Source organism: Echiichthys vipera (genome assembly GCF_963691815.1).
Source record: "Echiichthys vipera genome assembly, chromosome: 18".
NCBI lineage: Eukaryota > Metazoa > Chordata > Actinopteri > Perciformes > Trachinidae > Echiichthys > Echiichthys vipera.
In genome coordinates this window covers 14,560,219-14,570,298 of record NC_139843.1, presented here as the reverse complement: position 1 = coordinate 14,570,298, position 10,080 = coordinate 14,560,219, and the positions used below count along the sequence as shown (strand labels likewise).

The 10,080-nt window shown below is 40.2% G+C and overlaps 1 protein-coding gene across 1 annotated transcript; it reads left to right on the top strand.

Moving 5' to 3' along the window:
* Positions 1-1,303: 1,303 nt before the first annotated feature.
* Positions 1,304-6,353, top strand: ccdc78 (coiled-coil domain containing 78; the record flags this gene model as incomplete). Its single annotated transcript, XM_083932287.1, has 13 exons — positions 1,304-1,372; positions 1,513-1,644; positions 1,729-1,815; positions 2,066-2,422; positions 3,578-3,628; positions 3,726-3,814; positions 4,110-4,188; positions 4,317-4,442; positions 4,534-4,730; positions 5,370-5,544; positions 5,806-5,846; positions 5,938-6,004; positions 6,123-6,353. 13 exons carry the CDS (start codon positions 1,304-1,306, stop codon positions 6,351-6,353), a joined length of 1,701 nt encoding a protein of 566 aa, XP_083788413.1.
* Between the last annotated feature and the right edge of the window lie 3,727 nt (positions 6,354-10,080).

Below are 10,080 nucleotides of genomic sequence, written 5' to 3'. Positions count from 1 at the left end.
TACTGAGATTGTTCAGTTTTTATTGATCATACCACAACCGAACAGGTAAGCCATTCACTCCCTCCCCAGCTAATACTCATTATTTAACCGTAACTGATGGCTCTACAAAATTGCCCGTAGGTGTGAATGGTTGTCTGTCTCTGTTCGTCTCTATGTGCCTTGCGATAGACTGGCGTCCTGTCCAGGGTGTACCCCGCCTCACACCCGATGTCAGCTGGGATCGGCTCCAGCCCCCCCGCGACCCCGAACCCGGGATAAGCGGTTGAAGATGAATGAATGAATGTTAAGTCATTATCAGTGGTGGAAAGTAACCAAGTACATTTACCCAAGTACTGTACTATTTTGAGGTACTTGTACTTTACTTGAGTAATTCCATTTTATGCTACTTTAAACTCTTTTACATTTCAGAGGAAATATTGTACTTTTTACTCCATAACATTTATTTGGTAACTTTAGTTACTTTACAGATTTAGATTATTAAAACAAAATATTATTAACAAATAAAATAATGTCGTAGATTAAGCTACACAGCAGTCCATAAAGTAATACAAATTAGCCCCACCTTTATCAGCTGCAACATTAAAATGATATTTGCATTAATCCATCAATAATTTTAAACTGATAATATAATATTCTGCATAATGAGTACTTTCACTTTTTGTACTTAAAGTACATTTTGATGCTCATACTTTTTTTACTTTTATTTAAGTAACATTTTGAATGTAGGACTTTAACTTGTAACAGAGTATTTATAAAGTGTGGTATTACTACTTTTACTTAAATTACTTATTCCACCATTGGTCATTATTACCACAGAGATTTTACAGTGTTGGCCTCTCAATCCTAATGTGAGACGTTTCCAACTGTAGTCAACAGATGGCGCTGCTGTCAATGATATTTACCAACCTTCGGCCCCTGTTGGAACCATAGACCACAGTCCGTGTTTAGAAGCAGTGGCTGAAATACATTTGACATTTGTTTTGTAAAGTATTTGTATTTAATCTAACAGGCTTAACTAATGTTGGTTTGAAGTGAACTAAGTTAACAGGTAGTTGCGAAAGTCAAAGACACTGGTAGAGAACCGCTGAAATGATTTCTTTCTTAATGTCATTTCACTATTAAACACAACAGTGTGTGTGTGTGTGTGTGTGTGTGTGTGTGTGTGTGTGTGTGTGTGTGTGTGTGTGTGTGTGTGTGCATGTGCGCGCGTGTGTGTGTGTGTGTGTGTGTGTGTGTTGTCGAGGCAACATTGTTGGTGGATACAGTCAGTGCATTAATTTCAGCAGCCCTTGACAGAATACAGATGGGCACACAGCACCACCAAACTACAAATGGACTTCAGGAGCGACTTCAAGCTCTGACAGAACAAAATGTAAGTAAAATACACTTGTCTCTTAGTGGAGGAAATGAGAATTTAAGCCGGGGGGATGTAATTTGGCTACAATGCAGCCAACATTGGAGATAGTAAACTTTAGTCATAGTAGAAAAGTGTTTCTGTTGACTTCACTTTAGTTGCAGCTGCGTGACAAAAATGAACGCCTTTTCATCAAAGTGGGCTACCTGGAGAGCAGACTGGGCCACCTGGCCAGCTCCAATACAGATCTGTCCTGCAGGCTAGTCCTGAGTGAAGAGGAAAAACTCAAGGTGGAGTTCATGAGCTAATGTTGAGCATTTCTTGTGTTTAGAAAAGAACCAGAAGAAATGTTTGTTCTCCGTCTCATCTTTCAGATATCAAAGGAGCTTGTGGAGGAGAAAATTCAGACAAACAAGATGAGAGAGCAGTTTGAAGAAGAGACGTTTGAGCTGAAAAACAAGGTGAGGGTTTGGTTAAAGTGATACAGGAAACAAAAAAGTCCATGAAAATGTAGACTCATTTTTTATCTGTGAGGATTTTAGGAGATTTAACTTGACTAAAAAGTTTTGTGGGAAATATTTCCTCTGGGTTAAATTACTTGTTAACTGTGAGAAAATGTTTTTAAATGTAACCTTCCTCGACATGCCTGCATACAGTGTGATTTGGAATCACTGAGACTTTCTTTGATGTACTTTCCTTCCCCCTTGATAGTTATTGAACCAAGCAGGAGGAATAACAGAGCTTGAGATGGAGCGAGACAACTTATTAAGGGAACTTCAGTCTGCTGAAGCTCTTCTGAAAGTGGGAGAGAAGAGCGGCCGAGACCTGACAGAGGAGTATGCCACACTGAAGAAGAACTACGTAGCTTTGGCTGAGGCCCATAATGAAGAGCTGGCCCAGAGTGAAAAGCTGAGTAGTGAGCTGCTGGCACTGGCCCAGGCCCAGGATGCCCTCCGTAGGAAGCTGGAGGAGCAGCAGCAGAGTGTGAATACTACCACCCAAGGCCTGCACGGTGAGCTGGACAGGGTGCGAGCCTTGATCAGCCGCATGTCCCGTGACAGAGTCAAGGTGAGACAAGTGTTTATTCATCTTTAGTGCTCTTCAGATCACAGGAAATGCACATAAGATTGGGCAAAATAGACTTTAAGGGCGTAATTTAACTCTTTGGTTTAGATAGGTCCATGTCACTCCTTATTTTCTAGAACTTTGGGTTTTTTTTTTTAGTTGCATAGCCTGGAAACCACAAAACTCTGCTGAGCTCATGCTTCATTTGCTCTGGCAGGTATGTCTGAACCTTCTCTCATTCAGACAGATTTCCAGCTTACTAGATCCAGGAGAAGCCAGTCACAGCCATGTATCTCATGTGGGGCGGGTTTAAGACGATGAATGACAGAGGAGAATCATTATTATCACCATAACTACTATATCCAGTGCAAATTACCAGGCTCACAAAACTTAGATCAAACTGTCAAACCAGTGCTGATCAAATATGAATCAGGATTCTGTTGCCTATCTCTTGCCTAAAATGGTTTCAGAAACATATTTTAGTGTACTGTTGTGATGTGAGAAGGTTTGTGACCCGGTCGGCATTGTTTTCCTGATTCAAACAGGACCAAGCACCGCCCTAACTGGCATGTGTCGTTTAGTGCACGCTGTTTCGTTGCTGTTATCGGTTGTAGGTGACATTTCGTTGCTCTGAATGGTTATAGGTCTATCCAATCATGTCCATTGGCATTTTGGTTTGCAACATAGGTGGTGCCCCTTGATAAATAAAAAAAAATAAACTGACAGGTTAAAGCACGTTTGCAAATAAGTCCGGCGATGCTAGGCTACTAGTTGCCCACACAAAAATTAAATTGTTGTCATTATTGAAAAACCAAAAAACCAAAACACAGATCACGTTAGTCCCATCTCGGCTATCCAAAATAAAAATGATTATTTTGTTATAAAACAAACTTGTGAAGGTTATGTTTCTCACATTTCTTCAAGCAGTTCATGTATCCATTGCAACATGATTTACTAATATTTTTCCACATAATTTCTCATGTTTCTCAGACAGGTCGTGAAGAAATCAAATGTGTTTTTGTGAGGCAAAAGATGATATCTATAAAACAATTTTGGGGTAAACTAAATCATATGAGAAATACTAAATTAGAAATATGAAACTCACCATTGTCTTATTTTGAATGTATATTCAAATTTTATAAAATGACGGATTAACAGTTTGAAGATCTGGCAGCTTTGGATAAGGAGCAGAAAACGATGGGAAAAACTGTAAGTATTTTTGTACAAAAACAGTGGCTAATGAAAACACATGTTTTACGGGCATCAGTAAACTTCCCTTTGCCTTTGTGCGTATGCTCTCACATAGCTACTTGGGAACCAAGACGAGATCAAAGATATGCTGGAGAAAATGAAGAACAGCTACGAAGAGCAGCAGAAGAAACTGGAGGAGAAAGTGTGAGGGAATGTTTGCTGCTGACTCATGTGCAACTTAATTTAAATGGATCATCATTATCTTTCCATTTCCAGTCATCAAACAGCCAAACCCATTTCAGGATGTATGTCATATATATATATATAAAATCCATCCCACACGCATCTGCCCTGTGGTCCCCCCTTTGATCGTGCTTCTAAGTTGTGGCTTTATTTGCTGTGTGTGTGATGTGGTCTCTTTGCAATCCCCCCTGTGATGTGGCTCTTTGTGGATTTTGGTCACTTCTCTCTTGTTGTTGAGCCTGTATTTGGTCATCAGGGTGGCCATGGGTAAAGCGCACCAGGAGAACAAGAGAGCAATCCGTAATCGACAGCAGGAACTGTCTGAGCAGAGTGTGGTGAGTATTAACAATCCCAGACTGATTTACACAACGTTTTTCAAAATGATTGCAGATTCTATCACTGGTTTGCAACCTGTGAATTAATGTTTGCTTGGTGGAAATGTTCAATCACGTTTCTATCCGAGGCCCTGATGTGCTCTCAGAGCCAAGTGAAGGAGGTAGAAGAAGAGAACTCTAAGCTTCAGCTTCAAGTCAAAGAGCTGAATGAGGAATACCGCACGAGGCTTGTGTGCTATTTACAGGACTTAGCTGTGAGTTGCAGTGCTCCCACAAGCACATCCACACTCAGCAATGTGGGACAAATGTCTTAACACAACATCCATCTACATGTCTTCCATTTAGGAGTACATTGATGGCCTTGGAGAAGGTAAAAGCCCTTCAGAGACGTGTAAGACGAGGGCACACGTGGAAAGCATGCTCCGGGATGTGCGTTCATCCTACAGGGTCAGGGAGGAACAGCTCGCCTGTGCTGCTCGCTCCTATAAGAAGAGGCTTCAGAAAAGCACCAAGACCCATCGTGCAATCCTTGTCGCATACAGGTGAGACTTCCTGAGTGCTTTACTGTTTGTTTAGACACTGGTATGGGTCTTTTTATGTCCTACTTTTCACTGTTTCCATCTACTTCATAAACATTTTACTGAAACCAACGGTTCCCAACTTTTTTTTTTCTGTTGTCAGATAACTTTTGTTATGATTTGGCACTATAAATAAAATTGTATTGAACTTTCATAAGTGGCATATTTTGAGTTGTTAATTTGACTGATTTTCCTTCAGATTATGTAATTTTTGAAAATTTGAAAGGTCTGAAAAGGTTTTCTTTTGGTATTTCAAAAGAAGAAAGTGTTCAGTAAAACATTTTTCAATAACAAAAATAAAATCTTTTCATTATTTACTTATCTGTAATCATTTGGATACCCTTTACATTCATCTCAGGACCCTTTATGAGGACCCCCAACCCCCAGGTTAGGAACCACTGGGCTTCACATATTTGCATTATACTGTAGAAATACACTAATTCAAATGAATTACAGTACCGTGTTTGAAAACCTTTTAATTGCCACTCCAGTGATTTAGTTTGATCAAGCTTGTAGGGGTCGAGTACCAGTGCTGCCATCAAGAGTGATTCCCAGTTAATCCATAATGAGTAACTAGACACATCGATAAACTGTGATTTTTAGGGTTCAGAGGGAGCAGATCTTGGCTAAACCAGAGAGCGGTCTTGACCCCGGACCACCAGAAGCCAGCTTCAGCCTGGAGCCCGCTGAGCTCAGAGATGAAACTGAGAAGGAGCTCCAGCACCTTCGCCAGGACAAGTCGAGGCTGGAGGGTCAGCTGCAGGTGGCCCGGGAGCAGGTAGTGCAAAATGAAAGATGGCTGCTTTTGAAGTGGGCTGATCTGCTTTTGTTTCGTCTGGTGAATGCCTGTATTTGGTCTGTGAGGATTCTTCTTTGTGGCCATATTTACCCTATAAAGTCAAACAGCATTTGTGAGATGAGCGGTGTACTGGCCAAGAATTATTCAAAGTGTGTGACATCCCATAAAACGTTAATTACCGAGCTTTAGAGGTGCTTGTTGTGTGTGTTGATGTAAGACCTTCACTCTTTTCTTTTACAGCTGGCTGTCCTCAAAATGCCTGTTCCCAATTTAAGCCAGGAGTGAGTGTCATTTTTGTATTTTACCAAATGACGAATTTGGTCAGCTGCGGATTGTTACGTAAAAAACTTATGAAAAATGTAACTTTATCAGGCCGGCATGTGAGGAATCCTGGCCAGACATAAGGAAACAGCTGAGGGGGATCACAGACTCCTCACTGGTAAACAAAACTCTCCCATCCCTTAAACTTTATGTCACCAAAGTACAATTTTTTTAACCAGAATTAAGAAATAAAGCCTCTCTGATTGTAACTTGAAGATTTAATTTTCTTCAAACAGGTGGGCTTTGAGAAGGAGCGTGCACTTCTCATCACCAGGGCAACAGTTGCAGAAGCACAGGTGTTTGAGTTGCAGGACTATATTGACAACCATCTGGGCAGGTCAGGAAGTCACTTAATGTGTAAGTCATATAATGTTCACCATCAGAAGAGTGTTACATTGAGCTATGCCACTACCTACAGGTATAAAGAGGAGATCTCACATCTCCGCAGGCTGCATGGGACTCAGTAGGCTGGGCGCTCCCGAAGTGCTAATCCATCTCTGCATTAAGAAACTAAATCTGAACCCCAGCCATGCAATGCAGTGTAATTACGCATTTAAGTTAAACCTTATACATATTCAATCTGAGGATAAAAACCTATAGTTTTAAGCATCTCAGTGATTGTAAACTGGTTTTATTTGAATTAAAATATTTGATTCCTTTTTAATTGGATACTAATTATAAACCTGTCTTAATATATCACCTTGGTTTGACCAGAGGACATATGCTACACCATCACTAGGTGGTGCTGCTCATACTGGTGCTTTTCTCTATGAAAGGCCTCCAAAGAAATCCGGCCTTGAGAAAAAAATGCCTGGAATGTTTGTAAAGCTTATGTCAATTTCACGAGCAAGGGAGAAGAAAGCGTGGTGACAATGAGGGGTCACCCTGGTGACAATAATGTCATTACATGTTACCCAGACACATACACGCCTGTGAATACTTTCCCTCAATGCCGTGCTGAGAACTGTGGCGCAAACAAGCCAGGCTTTTTTTTCAAGAATGGGGGTTCATATTTATTACCTCGGTGTTGGTGTGAATAGACATCTATTCCTTTTAAATCCCTTTAACAGTGAAAGGGTCTGCAGTTTTTCCTAGTGTGTTTCCGTAGGTTGGTTTTCTGCCATAGCTGGCATAACTTTAACACTGTGAAATCCTTTGTGTAAAAAGTACTTCAGAAGTTAAACGGTTTAGTTTAAAATGTCTGTAGGATTTAGGTTGGAAAAGATACAATCTTAAAAAGCTTAAATACTTTGGGGAACGATGGGAAAAGTAGAGGAGCTGGAAAGAGTCATATGCATGTCACCCCAATTCCTTTTTTAGGGGGCATGCCAGCCGTGGGAGGGGAGGGAGCATGGGTGTGAAAGTTTGAGAGGAATGGGAAGTGGGATTTTGTTAGTAATGTATTACACTCCCAGGGCCCTGGGAAAAGGGGTGGGGGGTGTTCATCTTGGGTCCGTGCCAACATAGTCACTGTGCCAAAGCGCTGGGTGCTGGGGACCACTCCTCTCACCGGCAGATCTGTGGGAAAATCAAAATCAGGTTGTTCTTTGCTGCTGCTCCAACAAAGACAGAGAGAAGATGTGCCTGCAGAGGCCTCTGCAAACTTGTACAAATATTGTTTACTCTGAGTAAACAAAAAGCAAGAAAAGTAGAAGATAAGTCATAGAAACTGTAACACTGCAAATGTATAGAGTAGAGGCTGAAGTGCTAAGGTTTCTTCTCAACTTAGGGCATTTTGGAAAAGTTCACTTCTTGGACTGTGAAAAACTTTTTAACCACTATACATGTATGTCTATAGTCACTATTATGATCTTAATACTGATCATTATAATGATTAGATTAAATTCAATCAACAAAAAAAACTTTAAATTCAATATTTGCCACTATATTAAAAAATACAATGTTTAAATAGAATTCAAAAGTCCCATAAAGTGGTTGGTGATAGCATCTGCTGTTAAGCTAAAATGAAACATCTGTTCAGAGCTCAGTGAAACAACCAAATATCATGGCTTTGGGCAAGTTTAGTTTGAAATTGAATTAATTAAAAGAAACCTAAATAATGACTGAGTTCCCCATTGACTTTTCTCAAACCAAAATGTAGACAATAACAATGTCATTAAGCACCCGAACCCCCAAACCTCTGTATGATACATTTGTTTATTTGAAGCGGTAATTGAGTGATCGGTTATGACTCGTTTCTAAACAGTTTCATATGATCTTTTATTGTCAACAACAACCAAAACACATGGCCCAATCCGTCCTTTTGGTCTGTCATAAAAATGTAAGATCCTTTTTGTCACGTGAAATAAAATAACTGGATGTGACTATTTGAATGTTTTTTTTCCATAGGGACAAGTATGTAGCATAAACCAAAGCCACACACACCAGATTTATATAACATTTATAGTTTAAGATAATTTCTAATGCCGTCCCTGGACAGGCCTTTAAAATACATTCACACTTTACGTTATTCATTTTGCAATTGAAAACTATTACCTCCACATTACAGTGTTGTGCTTGTCTGATAACACAGTCTATCTGTTGCTGAGCTGTGAAGGAAAATGCTGCATGATCTAACTAAAGGAGTCCGTCCTTCTGTACGTCTGTCCGTTGATTAACTTGGTGGGAGACTACTCTGTCAGATTATGTGATTATAGTACTAAAATCTTGCCTGAGAGACATGACAGACTACACGTGGGTCCACAACCAGTCAAAACTTGCCATCTTTAATGACACGTGTGATACTTCCAGGAACAAGAATGTAAACAAACAAAAGTGGTGTGTATGATCCCTGCTGTCTTGTGTTCAGAAATAAATAAAAAAACAACTTACCTTTCCTGTTTCGCAGTTTTATCTGCAGCACCAACAACATCTTTATTTTTCACGTCATTCCTTTTTAGCTTGTTTACAGCTGAAGAGCGGCCTGTGCTCCTATCGGTCAAAGAGAGAACACGCCATGTAAGGGAAACATGGGGAAAAAATGATTCACATCCAATCTTTTTATGACTTTGTCTTAATCCGTTTTCAATATTTGATGACTGTAGTCACAACATTTCATGTTTATGTATGTCTTTATTTGGATGTTTACATAGCTCATTTTCATTTAAAAGAATTGTAAATGTAGTTCTTCAACTAAACTGCAACATACTACAGTCAACTTTAATCAAATAAAATGTAATTTCCCTAGAAAATGAATGGCTAGGAACTTTAGGCAAACACTTGCCACGGCTCAAGAATTGTCAAGCCCTCGGCGGAACTATTTAATGGCAGGTGTATTGTTCAGGAAAAAAGAAAGCACAGTGTCAAGTGTGAAGTTGTTTGGATGAGCGGTTCTTGAACAGCAATACCAGAGACCAAGCAATTGGCCAGCTCAGAACACGCACTAGCATTTATACATTTTACAAACCGTATGAAACCACCAACACAATATATACTTTTGCTGTCGACAGAAAGTCAAATCCATTGAAAACTTGGGAATGGTTTTAACAAAAATACATAAGACATTACCATTCTGGTTTATGTGAAGCCCTGACCTGATCAACATTACAACTGCAAGTAAATGTTTGATGCTTATTCACTTTCTTGGCTCTCTTCTGGTTTGTTGTTGATGCTTTGGGCCCAGATTTTTTTTTGTGATCGGCACAGTGGGAAAGAGGTTGGATGAATGTGTGGTTCTGAGGATGGGAAGCAGAGTGGAGCGATGCAGAGGAAGTACCTCACATGGCCTGCGATGGGCCGCTCGTCAAGAGGCCCTTTGTTTTAGGAGGTTAATGCCTAATTGATACAGGCTTAATGAGAGCGAGCTGTGTGTGCAGTGTGTGTGAGCCGGGGGGGCTGGACGGCCCTGCCATAATTGGAACGGACAAGCCTTGTGTGGAGGAGTGCACAGGGAGAGGATTTATGGGAACGCAAGGAAAGTAGAGGCAGAGTGGGAAAGAGGAAGAAAAGGTGACAATGAGTACGAGGAATGTGGAGGCAGTGGGAGAGGAATCCGCCGTGGTAGTGAGAGTATTGCAAGATCATGAGAAAGAAATGATAACAATGGAAAAGTGAGCATGAACTACGATGTTACCATGGATGTAGTATATTCTCATTCAAGGTTGTTTCTTGATATCTTCCATGTAGATGATATAAATGAAATTATATTATATAATTGATTTTTAGTTTTCTGCAGATTATATGTTTACCAATGTA